The 16,311-nt window shown below is 45.4% G+C and overlaps 1 protein-coding gene across 7 annotated transcripts in view; it reads left to right on the top strand.

The window, feature by feature from the left end:
- The window catches only part of SNX25 (sorting nexin 25), a 110,680-nt gene that overhangs the window by 90,048 nt on the left and 4,321 nt on the right, over positions 1 to 16,311 (top strand). For 5 of the 7 annotated variants that reach the window (XR_010939531.1, XM_067721653.1, XM_067721651.1 and 2 more), the window contains 7 exons: positions 450 to 581; positions 1,910 to 2,026; positions 3,630 to 3,770; positions 6,193 to 6,306; positions 10,323 to 10,487; positions 12,274 to 12,391; positions 16,195 to 16,261. Coding sequence is in view for 6 of the 7 variants with exons in the window: in XM_067721653.1 (XP_067577754.1) it covers positions 450 to 581; positions 1,910 to 2,026; positions 3,630 to 3,770; positions 6,193 to 6,306; positions 10,323 to 10,487; positions 12,274 to 12,391; positions 16,195 to 16,261 (854 nt within the window). In the remaining variant the exon portion in view is untranslated. The remainder of the gene's footprint in view (positions 1 to 449; positions 582 to 1,909; positions 2,027 to 3,629; positions 3,771 to 6,192; positions 6,307 to 10,322; positions 10,488 to 12,273; positions 12,392 to 16,194; positions 16,262 to 16,311) is intronic. The other 2 variants (XM_067721648.1, XM_067721652.1) reach the window with 2 other exon arrangements.

Raw genomic sequence — 16,311 nt, 5'->3', positions numbered from 1 at the left:
GCTATTCAGTTTCCCTTGAGATTCCACATGAATTTTAGGATGGATTTTTCTATTTGTGCAAAAACATCATTGGAATTTTGATAGAGATTGTGTTGAAACTGTGGATTGCTTAGGGTAGCATTGAGTCTTAGCAATATTTAGTCTTCCAGTCCATGAACATGGGATGTCTTTCCATTTACTTATGTCTCCTTTAATTTCTTTCATCAGTGTTCTGTAGTTTTCATCATAGAAGTCTTTCACCTCCTTGCTTAAGTTCATTCCTAAGTATTTTATTATTTTTATGCTATTGTAAATGGAATTGTTTTCTTAATTTCCTTTTTGAATTGTTCATTGCTGGTGTATAGAAACACAGCTGATTTTTGTGTGTTGATTTTGTATCCTGCTACTTTGCTGAATTGCATAGCATTTTAGATGGTTTCATGACTCCCAGGATGTTTTTCCTGTGGCAGATTGTTTCTAAGTTGAAGGAGGAAATAATTCTAATAGAGAAAGAACGCACAGAACTTCAGCTGCACATGGCAAGAACAGATTGGTGGTGTGAGAACCTTGGTATGTGGAAAGCCTCCATCACCAGTGGAGAGGTAGGTTTGTCTGCTTTTCTTCCCAGTTTATTAGGTATTTATTTCCAAAGTTTAAGTTTGACTTTATCAGACAAGATTTTGTTCCAAATAATTAAGGTTGGGAATAGAAAACTTATATTCATTCTTCTAGACGGCATTGGTCTTGCCTTCCTCACCCCGTATTTTCACTCTGGTTCATGACTGGGAGCTGTTACTGGGTTGCCTGGTGTAGATCTGATCTCCCTCCACTTCAGACAGAAAGTTGTCCTTGTTCATTGGAATCATAAGCAACTTTCAGATAGGAACAATTAATGTCCTTGAATTACCAATTTACTTTTCCACTGAGGGTTGAAATAAAATGGAAAGCACTGCTTGAAATTTGGAGATGAAGAATTTTAAATGTGTTTCTGATTGATCCATCCTGCTGACTTCAGTGGCTCAAATGTCAATAGCTCTCAGATCTTTAATAATGAATATGTTTTCCCTTGAAGTAGAAAATATTTTGCTATTCTCTGAGGGATATGGGACAATAGTTTTCAGAATACACTGTATCCCTTTTCTTTTGTCTGTAAAAATAATTTCATTTAAAGGAAAGATATTTGTATGCATTTACATTGTTAGTGTTGACAACTCCTTCCTTCCCACCTGCCCGACTGTCGAAACCTGGAGATGAAGGTCAGGTCCAGAGCACCTAGAGATGATGTTACTAAGTGAAGTAAGTCAGACAGAGAAAGACAAATATCATAATGATGTCAGTCATATGTAGAATCTAATTTTAAAAAATGATATAAATTAACTTATTTACAAAAGAAACAGACTCACAGATTTCTAAAAGAAACTTATGGTTACCGAAGGGGAAACATGGCGATGGGGCAGAGATAAAATAGGAGTTTGGGATGAACACACACACACTACTATATGTAAGATACATAACCAACAAAGACCTACTGTATAGCACAGGGAACTCTACTCAATATTCTGTGACAATCTATATGGGAAAACAGTCTGAAAAAGAATGAATATATGTATATGTATATGTATAACTTTGCTGTACATCTGAAACTAACACAACATTGTAAATCAACTCTCCTCCAATAAAATTAATTTTAAAAAAAAGAGAAAGTCCGGTCCACCGTATAGCACACAAATGACAAGATCCTGAGTAAGTCATTGTGACTGTTTGGCCCCATCATTGCCTCAAATGGTTGGTCAAATACTCAGCTCCTGAGACTTGCAAGGGCCCACCTGCCCAACTTATGTGTCCATCCCTGCTTTTCCCGTCAACTCAGTGGCCTGACACTCTTACCGGGGGAAGGGCTTAGAATTCACAGTCTTAAATTCCCTTCTAGTTTAGGCAGCAACACCACGCATGTTCTCCAGGAGCCAGCCTGACAGCACACGTGTTGCGTGAGAGCTTACCAAGTGCCCTTAGTGTGTCTTTGGTGCTTGTTGAGCCTCCCTTTCAGGTGAGCTGCAGGGCCAGATACCTTTCTTGAGGGGAGGGGAGGGCAGTGGGGAGGGAAGGTTGCACAGAGCCTGGAATACCGTGTACAAACGCTTGGTCACCGCAGATGGAGTTGCCTCTGGGATGGACATCTAGGAAGGGGGGAGCTCAGGGGATGTGATGTCAAAAGGTAACAGGAGGCCCTTGGAGGGCAGAGAACACACATTCTGTCACCTTCTCACCTTTGCGTAGAGCTGCCTCTGACATTTCACAGTTTATTATAACTATCTTCCAAAGGCAAATACTGAGGGAGGGAGGAGAGGAGGAAAAACCCTCACGAAGCCCTTTGCCCTGGTGATCAGCTATCGCTCAGGGGCTTGCCGCGACCTTGGTTCCCGAAAAGATAACGGAAATGGACCCAGAGGGGTCACCTGACTGCCGAGAGTTCACGAAGCAGCCCCGTGTGCGAACCTGTGGAGGATGTGTTTGCCTCATGCCAGCCTCCCTGGAGCTCTGAGAGGGCTGAGCCGCCGTGAGCTGTGTGCTCGCCTCCACCCCCCGTCCTCACAGGGGCACGGTGATCCTACCTGGTGGGGCTCAGCCGGTGCTAGGCAAGTTCGCTGTCTCCTTCCCTTGCCTTTCTGTTGATTCTTCGTCTCTAATTTCGGTTCATGACACTAATTCAAGCTTAGATTCAATGTATTTCCTTTTTGTTTCTTCTCTCATCCATTTACATGAAGAGCAATGGTGGCTATTCTGAATTATGACAGGGTGTGTGTGTAAGTGTTTAAGAATTACCTTAAGTTGGGAGGTAGGGGAAATTAGGTCTCCCAATGTGAAATTTCTCGAAAATGGAAATCACAGCTTGTGGAATCCTGTATTAAACTGGGGAAACCCTCATCCTTCTCTGAGAGAGGTTTTGGTCTCTCACACCTGTTCGCTTCCTGTTAATTTGCTTTTTCAAGGAAACCCAGTTAGGATGTTAAGTCTGCTATGTTAGTTTTCTTTTGCTGCACAACAAATTACCGCACATTTCATGGCTCAAAACATCACCCATTTATTAGCTCACAGTTGTGTAGGTTGAAAGTCCAGCGCTGTCTGACTGTGTTCTCTGCGTCGTAAGGCTGAAATCAGGTTGTTGGCCAGACTGAGTTCTTGTCTGGAGAATCTGGGGAAAATACACTTCCAGGTCCATTCAGGTCATTGGCAGGATTCAGTTCCTGGTGGTTGTGGGACTGAGGACTCTGTTCTTTTGCCGTCAGCACGATGTTGCTCTCAGTTCCTGGCAGCACTCCCAGACCCTTTCCGCATGGCCCTCTCCATCTTTACAGTGGCACATGTCAGACTTTTCTCGTGCTTCCTCTGATTCCTCTTCTGCTACTCGCCAGAGAAATCCCTCTGCTTTGAAAGGGCCCACATGGTTAGGATTAGGCCCTAGTTTAAGGTTGCTTGTCCATGTGGCATGCCCTAACTGCCAGAATAGAACCCATCATTTTCAAGTCCTGGGGACTGTGTGGGGCATACATGCCAGGGAGAGGGAGATCCTGGGGGACACTTAAACGTCTTGCCTACCGTATCGCTCACTGTGCTTTTCGTTGCTGTTGTGTTCGTCTGTTTTTTCCAAGGTTACAGAAGAGAATGGTGAACAAATGCCCTGTTACTTTGTCATGGTAAGCTTACAAGAAGTTGGAGGAGTTGAAACTAAGAACTGGACAGTCCCCAGAAGGCTCAGTGAGTTTCAGAATTTACACCGGAAACTTAGTGAGGTATGAATTCTTGTGAACACAGATTTAGAATAACTGAAGAAGAGATTTAAGAGCTCATTTCAATTTTTACACACAAAGAAACGGATTCATCTTTCTCCTTTGCTGTTGATACTGGCAAAGTGGCATTTTCAGCTTGACGTTTAGAAATTTACTTGAAGATCAACCATCTAGTCTAGTCTAAATCCTTCAGGATAGATAATTGTCTGACCTCCGTTGTATCCCCCAGAACCCCAGAGCTGGAGGAGAGCTGGGGAGCATCGATGGCCATTGGTTTCAGAGCTGCCAGTTGTGACCCACTGCGGGTAGTGAGATCAGTTCTGGGTTGCAGCAATAGAAAGAGGATAGAATATATTGCATTTCATCAAATAAAGGAATTGCATCAGTAGAGTGCGGTGGTTGAGAGCACAGACTCTGCAGCCAGGCTGCTCGAGTTTGGATCCAGTTTTGATCCTCGCTTTACTATTTACCAGCTCTGTGACCTGGACCTGTCACTCTATCTCTTTATACCTCTTTTTATTAATATCTGTATTCTACTGATACTAATAGTGCCTTCCTTACCTATCTCACAGAGCTGTTGTAAGAATGAAGGGAATAAGCGTGTACAGAGCATTTAGAAGAACGTGCTGCACATAGTAAACATTATTTGTTTTTATTAGTAGTAGTTACAGTAGTAGTAGTAATGAGCACTGTTTCATGGTACTTTTGCTTCAGTTTTATGGGTGTGTATATTATAAGTATGGGTGTGTATATTGCATAGATGGATGTGTGTATGTCTGGGTGTGTGTATTGTATGTCTGGGTGTGTATACGTTTGGGTATGTGTACTGTTATGTCTAGGTGTGTGTACTATATAATATATGGATGCATGTATCTGCATGTGCATTGTGGGTTGCAATGTGGTATGTATTTCCTACTGTGGATTTTAGTTTAAAATGTTTGAAAACTACTAATCTAGGTCAGTTCTTTTATTTGATAGATGAGGGAACGTGATCCCAGAGAGTTTAACTGACTCGTAGTAGGATGTATACATAACGGCCAAAGCAGGACTAGAATCCAGGTTGTCTTAGTTTCCATTCACGATTTTCCCATTTTTCTCAGGAGTTGCATCTTCTCTAACTCTCCATCTACTGGAGCTAATTGCCCTTTACCCCAGCAATTAAAGTGTTCTTCAGTTGTTTCTACCTTCATTTAAGTCCATTTTTCTCTTGCTCAGAATGAACTGATGCTGGTAAAACCCTACGGTCACCTCTCAGACCCTTCTTTTGCAAAGGAAATATGTCTGTTTCCTTTCACCTTTTCTTCTAGGGTGATTTTTTAAAAACACTTTTAATCAGTAATTTCTATCAAGAACAATTGCTCTGAAGCGTTAGAGGAAACAAGCCTTATAAAATTTCACGTCTGTCCTTTTGTCTCATTATATTTCTTCCTCTGTGGCCTGATTCCTGGGTTCTTCTCTCACCTTTGGCATTTCGTATTGTGTGAGTTTTTTTCTTTTCTTACTTACTTTCTTTTTTTTGGAGTTTTCATTTTTTGAAAGAACTCTTCCTGTTGACAGCTGTGATAGGTCCCTGTCGGGGCTGCTGTGACCCTGAAAACAGTAGGAGGGAAGGCCGTTGCAGGCACTCTGTGCTCACTTACTTTTCAGCACCAGTGATCTAGTCAGCATATTCCAGTGGCCCCAGTGCCTTAGTGAAGAGGCAGCGTCTGGAGCATTTGGAACCCACTGTCCTCCCGGCGTCTGAGGGGCAGGCTGCAGAGTCCTGCGGGCACTGAGGCCAGACTTGATGGCCAGATGGATGTGGGTTTCAGCCCCGATCCTCAGTTGTCCCATATGTAAAGTAGGGGTGACTCAGAGCCGTTACACACACCCAGCCTCTAGCACAGTGCCTGGCAAAATGCAGGATTTAATCCACAGAGGGAAGTTTATTATCTGTTAACATACTTTATTATTATTAATATATTTACATTCTGCAGTTTGCCCTTGAAAGGCAGTGATAAAGCTACAACCTGAGTTATTCTTTCTCTCCATGGTCTTCTTTTGTCAACCCTGATAACTTTTTACAGAGATGTTGTAAACAGAGCACATTCTAAGAGAAAAGTTCTTGCTGGGAGCCACGTGTCCATACCCCACACACTGTGCTCCGTGCCTGTGGTGCAGACCCACCTTCCCAGCCCAGCTCCACAATTTCCAGCTTCCAGGCGTTTGTAAGTCCAGGGACAGGCGTTAGCTTTTTTCGTCACATGTCCTATTCCTCCGGATTCCTTGAGCCTGGTTAGAACAGGGAGGTTTTCAAGGTCTTCAGGCTCAGAGGAACCTAGTATAGGAAGAGGATACTCGGTTTGTTCTTATTAAAAATCTAAAATTTTTTTAAAGATTTAAATGTAATTTCAATATACTAACATTTAATTTTTTTCCCTCACAGTGTTTCCCTTCTTTAAAAAAAGTCCAGTTGCCTTCTCTTAGCAAGCTGCCTTTCAAATCTGTAGATCAAAAGTTTATGGAAAAGTCAAAGAATCAATTAAATAAGTTTTTACAGGTAAGCAAACTTTCTGGATATGGGAGGAAAATTAGTTATTTGGGGGTTATTGGGGGTTGAACCGTCATCATTCTCAGAGTTTGCCTGTTTGCTTCCTGTTCTCACAGGTCAGGACAGATCCTCAAAATATCTTTGGTTTTGGGTTCTGGGGTTTGTTTGTTTTTTGGTGATATATGTATGTATATATGTGTATATATATGTATACTCTACAGACAGAAAATGCAGATACCATGTGTACGGCTTTCTCCAGTTTCACAAACTGGACACACCCTCATAACTAGCACCTAGTCCCAGAGACAGAGTGTCACCAGTCCCGCCAGTGTCACCACAGGTGACCGTGGTCCCGACTCACGACCACGCGCTTACAGCTGGTTTTGAACTTCACATGAGTGGAGTCACAGGGCGTGGACCCCCTTCACTCAGGATCGTGGGCCTGAGGTCCTCCCATAGGGCTATTTCAGTTGCAGACCGTTCTTTGATTTCATTTTTGTTCTCGTTTTCATTGTTGAATGGGCTTCTCCTGGCGTGAGACCCCTGCAGTCTGTTCGTGCTCTTGTTGATGGGCGTTGGGAGAGTTTCCAGGTGGAGGCTATTAATAAGCTGTCAGTGCTTGTCTTTCGGTGAATAGCTGCTGGGGAATCCCTAGGCATTTGGGGTTTTCAGTTTTTGTGAGTGGTCGTAGCGGTTTGTACACTCTCACCAGTGGCATGCAGGCTTCTGTTCACTCCACACTGGACGGTTTCTTTTGTGAAGTTAAAGTTGTGTCTGCTTTTCAGTCGTGTTGCCTGTCTTTTCCATATCGCTTTGCAGGAGTTTCGTGTGTGTTTTGGATGTGCATCTCTTGTCAGAGCAGATGTGCTGTGGCTATCTTCTTTCTGTGGGTTGCCTTTTCAGTCTCTTAATGAGCATAAGTTCTCAATTTTAATTTAGTCCAATTTATCCATTTTTTTTCCTTTTGTGGTGAATGTCTTTTGTGCTTGTGGAGAAATCCTTGCCTACTGCAAGGTTCTAAAGGTAGTTTCCTTATTTCCTCTAAACGCATAACTGGTTTCTTTCACTCTATCTTTAGAACATAAGACCGAACAAAGGTATACTGTCTCCAGTAGCAAACCACTATTTATTTTTTCCTTAGGTGGGGCCTCTGTATTCAGGGTCTTGTTAAGTTGCTCACACCACAGCCCCCAAAGCCCGTATAGTTCTCGGGGGGCATGGACCTTTGCCTTGTGAAACACTTTTTGCCAGTGCAGTAGTAGCTAGAAGTCCTGAGACTTAATAATGGATGTTGCCAAATTCTTAGTAAAGGTTATGTTATATTCAGTTGGACCAGGGTGTGAATCATAGTTAAAGTAGGTACATTTTAGCTGGAGTTCCCTTGCAAGTGTTCCTAACTATTTTTCTCTCATATATTCATCTCTCTCTAAATATATATGTATTTTTTATAAATATATAAATCTGTGTGTGTGTGTATATATATATATATATATGTATATGTATATATTTCCCTCAGGAAATAAAATAATTGCACCTTTGAAAAACTTTCCGAGTTTAATTATGGCAGAACTGGGATAGAGAATCATTAATGTTTAAATGCTATTACAGGAGAGAATTTAAAACTGAAATATTACCATCTCGTTGCTGATTCAGAACGTCTAGGAAATATTAAACCCACTCAAGCATTGTACCTGATTAAATTGTTCAGATGAACTAAAGGTCTTGTTTGTGAAACGAATATGTATTATTCAAAATCGAAGCTTGTGAAGCCCCACGTGTGTAGCTCTGGGATCTTGCAGCTGATGCTTCCGTTTCCTTCCAGCCTCTGCTGTTGGGGGAGGGAGGGTCTCGGGTTGTCTGGCGCTTCCAGCCCTTCAGCTGCCTTTCCAGTTGTGCTGCAGAGACCGGGGTGCCCCCTGCACTTTTGGGGATGCAGGGAGGGGTCACTTGTGCCCCTGTTGGGTTGCTGGTCATGGAAATGGGTTAGTGATTCCTGCCCTGGTGCCAAGAGAAGCATGTGCTCTGTGCTGCCAGTAGGTGGCGTGGGTGAGGCTGGGGGCGGGGACCATCTGCCTGAAGAGGTGGAAGGGGCATCTCAAGGGGCCATTTGTCTTTTGATCAAGAGGATTGTAAGTCAGAAAGTAATGGTTTAAATTGCTTTTCATTTCCTCAAAGACTTCACGTGAAAGTGCTCACTATTTAATAACTTTAGGTAGATTACACAGCAAACTGAAGTTTCAAAATATCATCCCACCAGCTGCAGACAGGAAAAGCAAGATGCAAAAGGTTTAGTCTGAAAGGCAGATATTATTAGGTCCACAGGACCTTCCAGAAAAGAGGATTCCATTGAGTGTGTGTTTGTGTGAGTATTTATATATGACACATGGTTCCCTTCGAGGTATAGTGATAATAGATAGTAATCCAGCCAGTCGTCCCTCACACACAGGCAGCTTACTCTAGCCGTCCCCGCAGTAGTGCGGCACCCACTTCTGGGTGTGCACGTGCTGTTCGCTCTTCCTGGAATGTTTTACTCTCCTCATCTCACACTGACTAGTCCTCTTAGAGACTCCACCTGTGTAGGACAACGTGCTCTAAGCCTTTGGGGGGAAGGAGTGGGAATTAGGATTATATTCTCAGCTTGAAGATGTGATAATATCCCAATTACACCTTGCCCCATAGACATAATCTTTGAGAACATTTCTAAGTTCTCATACATGTTCAATTTGGTTACTTTCCCTCATGATAGTATATAACTTAGTCCAAAGACTTGTCATCCTTAATGATTTCCTTAGTTACGTTGATTGCATTATTTGAGACTTAGCATTGGTTATCATTTGCTACTATTTGATAAAAGAGTGCTGGAGTGGAGATTAGCTAAAGGAAATCAAGGTGGAGGGAGGCTGTCTCACTCCTAACCCACCCTCACGTGCAGCTGAGCATCTAATGCTCTACAAAAGGAATAAAGGCTCGGGGGCCTGCCTGGGAAGGCAGTAGTGACCCCAACTGCCTGTCCCCTAAATCTCCTTCCCCACGTCTGAGGCAGAACCTCCATCTTCAGGCCAGTCTTCCGCAGGACACAGGAAGCTGACGACCACTGGAATGCGGTGGGGGGGTGCCCGGGACCCCCGTCCCCAGTGTGGCACTATTGGGCTGCTCGGAGGTGCTTTTCTAGGGAGGGTCACAGGGTTTATCAGGTTTCAAGCTTCGTCTGAGCAAACATAATGTGAACGTCATGGACCAACTCCTCTGGGACCAGAATGTAGCCTGTTCTCCCAGCAGAGAGGGTTCTGCCATCAGAACCCCAGTGTTCCAGCCCCCCAGGGAGTTACATCATCCATGGGGCAGGATTTCTCATTGGTTCATTTATTCCTAAACCCTGTATCTGTGAGCACCAGACATTTACGCGTTCTTGTGGTCACATTGTTAATTTTCCTGTCTTATCAGTAGTACTTGCTTCATACGTCAACTTGATGCACGTTCTCCTTTCCTTTCTCCTAAGGCCAGAGAACTTGAGCACATTTCCAGTTTATGGGCCAATAAAAACAGTTATAAAATTATGTAAACATACGCTGCCTGGGGAAGGTGGAGCACAGGGACAGAAAACTACTGGCTGCCAGGCAGTTACCACCACGTGACAACCCAAAGCTCTTTTTTCAGCTCATGTACAAAGTCCGCACGCACGTAGCCATGAAAGGGTTGGGTGGGACCCTTGTGTAGTGTGCGGAAAACACCCATGACTTTTGAAGGCGGCAGCCCCCGGACCCGCAGGCAGTTTGCACAGTGAGACTTCACGTCGCCCTGAGCACGAGCAGGGCGCTCCAGTTAACCCACAGAGTGCAGTTTGCCATCAAGCTCGGTGAGAACTCATCTAATATATTTTATTTCAGGAGGAAAGGGAAGTGGTTTTAGGTTCAGAATTATGATGAAAGTAAATTTCCAGGGACAGTCAACTCTGCCTTCACTCCTCGTGGCTCCCAGCTCACAGACGAACCACGCAGGAGGCATTAATCCTCTTTCTCCCACAGAATCTGCTTTCAGATGAAAGACTGTGTCAGAGTGAAGCACTTTATGCCTTTTTGAGCCCTTCTCCTGACTACCTCAAGGTTATTGACGTGCAGGGGAAAAAGTCCACGTTTTCATTATCCTCATTTCTGGAAAGACTCCCTCGCGACTTCTTCTCCCATCAGGAGGTGAGCTGTCTGAAGGTTGTACGTTTTTGAAGCATATTTAAGCACACGTCTTCTGGAGGCTGTTTGATGTGGCAGGTGTTTGTGGAAGGCCTGCTACAGATGGGGAGGAAGCAAATACCTTGAGTCACCATTGCTGTCATATTTGGGGACAGGGTTGATAACAAGGTAGGTGAGTGGCATGTGGATGGAGGTTCTGTGGGAGGCCCTCTGCGGAAGGTGGCCTGGCCGGCGCCCAGGACGGGGGCCGGCACCGCAGAGGGCTTGGAGCTAATGTTGAGGTTCAGGAGCAGAGGGTGCGTGTGCGGAACAGTCAGCAGGTCTTTGGGCCGAGGGGAGGCTTCGGGAGCGTGCGCTGAAGGAAATGAGGCCGAGGGTAGGAGGAGGGGCAAGGCCGCCGCGCTGAGGAGTTTAGGTTTTATCTGAGGGAATGGAAAGCCGTGTCACGTCCTGAAGCACGATGCACCTCGCAGTGATGCGGGTGGGTGAAGGAGTGAATAGACAGGCTGCAGACATTTGCCATCTCATGCCTGGCCCTCGGGCTTCCCTCCAGGGGCCCCTGACTTGGCTGAGGCCTGCGGCCCCTCGTTTGGCTCTCCAACAAGCTGCACGAGACCATCTCCGAAATGTGGCGTCTCCTTAGTTCAATGCCAGACGCCACCGCCTCTTCACCAGAATTGGTTTAACGAGCTTGGACAGAGGGAAGTAACCGTGGAAAGGAGCATCTGCTTTGCCGCGTCCTGAGCTGGAGCAGAGCCCACGAACCACAGGGTTCCGCCTGCCTGCCTGCCTCCCTCCCTCCTGGGCACCTCCCCGCCTCTTTCCTGCACGCCACACGTGTCACGTCTGGCCGTACTTGGCCCCTCCCCTCTGTCACCTCCCATTTATCCCTGCACCTCTTGGGATTCACCCTGTGGCCCAGTCACTCCGGGAAACTGCTCTCGGCAGGAGGAAGGCCAGTGGCCGACCGGCAGCCTCCTGCAGCCTCTGATGCTGCTGGACGTGCAGTGAAGCTGGGGGTGCCCCTCCGGCCGCTGACTTCTCAGCCCTCTGCTCTGCTCTGCTCATCACGCCCCCAAGGCCCTGTCGTTGGGCCGCTGCTTCTTCCCGCAGCCTCAGCTGCCCCCCGCACACATCCGAGTGAACTTCCTCAGCTGTCCTTCCACTGCCTGACGTCTGCACCCCTGTTGCAGCTCTTCACCCTGCTTGGAGAAGCAGCCACGTGCATGCTGGCCACCTCCCCGCAGAGCTAAGGGCCTCTCAAAGTCGGGATCCACGTCACACTCGTTGGCACTAGCCTGGTGCCTGGCATAAATGAGTTTTCAACGGAAATTTGCTGATACGCAGATCAAGAAGTGAGACTAGCTGAAGTACAGAATAAAAGCTTGAATCAGAGCTTTAAAAATAACTAAATTACTTTAAATTATACATGTCTTTAAAAAAACAGTGAATTTAAAATATTTCAAGTTAAAAAGGCTTCCTTTTAAAACTCAAAATGGTTAGAAAGCTGTTTTGTTATCTCCGAATTCACTCCTCATTAATACAGTGACAGAGGCTTTTCAGAATTATTTTAGACCTTGAATGAGGCTTTAGGATCAAGCTATGCCCTGAGTTTAGATACACTTTGGCCTCTTTGTGAAAATGCATAGGTTTCTGCATGTAGGGAAGTTGAAGGATTGTGTGAGGTTGAACTATAAGTGCATCATTCGGAATTGACCCTGGGAGGAGAACGTATCACCTTCCTTGGATGAGTGATCTGCTGCTTCCTGTGACTTTACTGTTCCCCCAGGAGGAGGCAGAGGAGGACAGTGACCTGTCAGATAGTGGTGATGACGTGGATGGAAGGAAAGACTCTTTGGCTGAACCATGTTTCATGCTGATTGGGGAGATTTTTGAACTTCGAGGAAGTAAGCTTCTTTATTACTATTCAGTGGTTTTGCTGGTTAAGTGGTTACACACACACACACACACACACACACACACACACACACACACACACACACACACACACACACACACACACACACACACACACACACACACACACACACACACACACACACACACACACACACACACACACACACACACACACACACACACAATATCCCTTTGTTCCTGAATCAGACATGTATTTATATTCATTCAGCAAATACTTTTACAGGCCAACCAGATACCAAAGCAGGTTCTGAGGACACAACCTTAGGACAGATATCCCTGTACTCATGGAATTTAGGGTCCTGCTTTACCCTGCACCATGTTCCTCTGTATACAGAAAGCTTGAATGCTTTGAATTTCTTTTTATGTGACTTAGCATCGCCTCATTGCTTCATCACCAAAAGGTATACAAAAATTAATTTTGCATAGCAGAGGAAGAGCCCTGTTGTTAAAGGTGAATATGTGGCCAGGGACGCAGGGACGCCCGAGCCTGCTTTCAGCCTCCTTCCCTCCCTAGAGGACTGGTCATCCGTGGAGGCGTGGGGGCATTTTGTCCACAGGGGACACTGGCATGTCTGGAAACAGTTTTGGTTGTCACAGCTCGTGGGAGGGTGCCGCTGGCATCTCGTGGGGCGGAGGCCAAGGGCGCTGCTAAAGCATCCTCCAGTGCACAGGACAGCCCCACAGCAAAGAGTTATCCTGTCCCAAACGACAGGAGTGCCAAGGTGAGGAATCCTACCCCAATAGTTCCTGAGGGGAGACGTACTTAGAAGAAACAAGAGCAAAAGGAGGATCAGAATACTCTTTTGTTAAGACCTGAGCAAGTGCCTCTCTCCCGAAGCAGTACCGGGGTGAAAGGTCAAACAGTACTTCTTGGCTTTAGTCTTGAGTCCTGAATAGGACTGTCTACCCGCCCTCACCTTCCACAGTCCCCAACCTGTAAATGGCGACGCCAGCATACTCGGTCACACCTGGAGCCTCGAGTCCTAGCTAGAGGTGTGCCAGGTGCCTAAAGGCACAGCTGAGCGCCTAGCAGAGGAAGCGCACGAGAGGAGCAGGGTTTCGCAAGGCACAGCAGTGCTCCAACCGGGAGCACGTTGCTCGGAGAATGTCCTGGGCTCTGCCCACTTGGATGAGCATCTTTTCCCTTTGGGCAAAGAAGGTGGGCTGGGAGTTGGTCCTATGCAGGAAGCCGGCTGTGCATTGGTTCTTATTTATATAGCCCTTAACATGTCGCTTAAAGAATTCTTCGCAGATGAAGAAACTTCAAGTGCTTTTACAGGCTTGGGCGCGTCTTTTATGTCTTCTAATCCTTGGTATCTTTACAACGATTGATGCATAGTAGGTGATCAATGAAAATGCTTGGATGGATGGATGGATGAATGAATGAATAGGCAAGAAAATTTTCAGTGCCGGGATTGTTTTGGTCATTGAACTTTTTCTTCCTCTAAGCCAAATCTTAAAATAATCAGCAAACACTTTGGGAGCTTATGTTTTAGATATCGCTCCATAGGGGAAACAAAAATATCTCAGAGGTAGATTCTTTCTTCGGTGAATTTACAACATAATGGTTTCAAAAATGTAATTCACATTAAGCAATAGACACAAATTCTAAACTCCAGGCAGAGATTTATAGATAAGCATGTTCCTTTGAGCATAATTACAGTAAGGAAAAATTGGAACTAAGCTAAATTCAGAAATGGGTGATAGTTAAATTAAGAAATATCCACATGATGGAATATCGTCCAACTATTAAGGATCCTTGCAGATGAAAAAGCTATAGCTGGTCCGACACTTTAAGATGTGTGCTGGTGTTGAACTTGGTTCAGTACAGGCTGGAAAAAACAGTTCTCCCCCAAACCCAGAGGCTGGCTCCTCCACAGTGAAGTCTGCCCATTAAATCATGAGTCCTCCCCATGTCCCACAGAGTCGGTAAGAACGAGGAAGCACCGTCTTGGCCTTGGGTCAGCGTGTTCTCTGCGACACAAAGAGACTGAGAAGCCTGGTGGACGTGCCAGAGGCAGTCAGGGCAGGAGTAGGGCTCCAAGTCCTCTCTGTGGTGTGCATCTCCTCCCTCATGTGCACCTGCTCAGAATATTTGGTTTTGCTAGTGACTTTCCAGAGGGGAGTAAACAGAACATCATTGATAATGAGATGTGATATATTTGCCATCAGCAAAATCCTAGTGTTGCCGCAGCTGCCTCCATGGCCTCGAACGAATGAGTCCTTGGAAAGAATAATGGGGCTATTCTGTGTTGGAGTGGGGGACTAGGGAAGGGCAGGAAGATGTCGTAGAGTCAGGGGCATCAGTGATGGGAGAGAATCTGTAGCAGAGCCGTTTTGGGTTCCTGCTCTAGTTCAGTTTATGAAAATGGACCGGAAGTGTAGCTGTTTTAAACATTTACAACCAGTCACTCGGCTGTCCGGCACTCTTCCTGGAGTTGCTCGTGTCTCCAGACCCTCTGGGTCTGAGCTACCTGTCTGCTGCCTGAGAAAGGTGGAGGGAAGTTCTCATCCCTGCCAGACACACCCCTCCCAGCCAGGTCGCCAGCCTCAGATGGGCACGCCTGCAGCGCGCTCTGAATTCCATCAACACTTAGGGCACTTCTGAGGCGTGGTCCTGACCCCAGGACTTGACACTTACTTGAAGGATTACCACCACTGCACCTGGACACTTAGATCCATTTTTAAAGTTAGAAATGACTTGAGAATGTGTTAAAGTCTAGCACCAAGTGTGTGTTAACTGTTGATTTCTGTTTGGGTGCCTTCCCTTGTACAGAGGTGTTTGTGAATTTACTCCTTTTTTTCTTTGGTGCAGGAGCCCTGAATTCTTGGCCCCATCATAGCCAAGTCATGTGTCACTAGCTAAACATTGCAGTGGATGGAAGTGAATATATAAGCGGAATATTTGGTTTCGATTCCAATTTGCAGACCAAAAATATCCTCACAGCATTTCTTTGCCTTCTTTTGGTTTATATTCATATTCTACACTTATAACAATGTGTCTCCTAATCTAATGCTAATAGTAAAAGTTTAGATATGTAGGACCCTTCACAAAACTCTTTCACACAAAGTAGTGCCATGACTCTCCAGCAAAACGAAAGTACATGCTAACACTGTCCTTTTCCAGATGAGGAAACTGAGGCTCGGAGAAGGCGATGGTGGCCGCCTGCTCCGGGCGGTGGTGCAGGAGCGATGAGTCCATGGCTCACTCGGAATCCTGGGGCTTCCCAGTCCCCCTTTCTTCCCCCACGGGCATAAAATATATTAAAATGCATGATCTACAAACTACTATTCAAAAGGGAGCAGTTAGACCTATCAATTTCTTAATATTTCAAAATATTTGTCAGCATCTGACTACAGATGCTTCTCGTTCAGAGCCGTGTATTAGAACACTGGGTTCAACAAGCCAGGCACAAATCTAAAAGGAATTGCACTGTCTGCTAGTGGAAAACAGACGTCAGTAGCCCGGGGACACATGAAGTGAAGTTTTAGTTCCACTTGCTAGCTCAGCTGTTGTTAGGCATTGAAAAGCTGTAAGAAGTCTTAAGTTTCCTCTCATCAGTTGCAAAGTAGAAAATGAAAGCTTATTCATTCGAGTATTCCTGGGCAGAAGTTTGCTAACCTAGACCCAAATTCTGTGGATATCAAAGCCCCTTAGTGTCCAGACTTGGATTGAGTGACGTGGTTAAGATTTATGCTTTGTGCTGCTATGAAAATGTCACGATTGTGATAGCCTGTGGTAATGCTTTTCCTCTGATTTATATTTTAGTGTTTAAATGGGTGAGAAGAACATTAATTGCTCTCGTTCAGGTCACTTTCGGAAGAACCATCAACAAGTGAGTTGCACGAAACTAATGTTTGAATTCATGCCCTAGCCTTTGCCTTA

Source organism: Pseudorca crassidens, chromosome 21 (assembly GCF_039906515.1).
Source record: "Pseudorca crassidens isolate mPseCra1 chromosome 21, mPseCra1.hap1, whole genome shotgun sequence".
NCBI classification, from domain to species: domain Eukaryota; kingdom Metazoa; phylum Chordata; class Mammalia; order Artiodactyla; family Delphinidae; genus Pseudorca; species Pseudorca crassidens.
The sequence above is the reverse complement of the archived record's forward strand: the minus strand, read 5'-3'. Positions and strand labels throughout refer to the sequence as shown.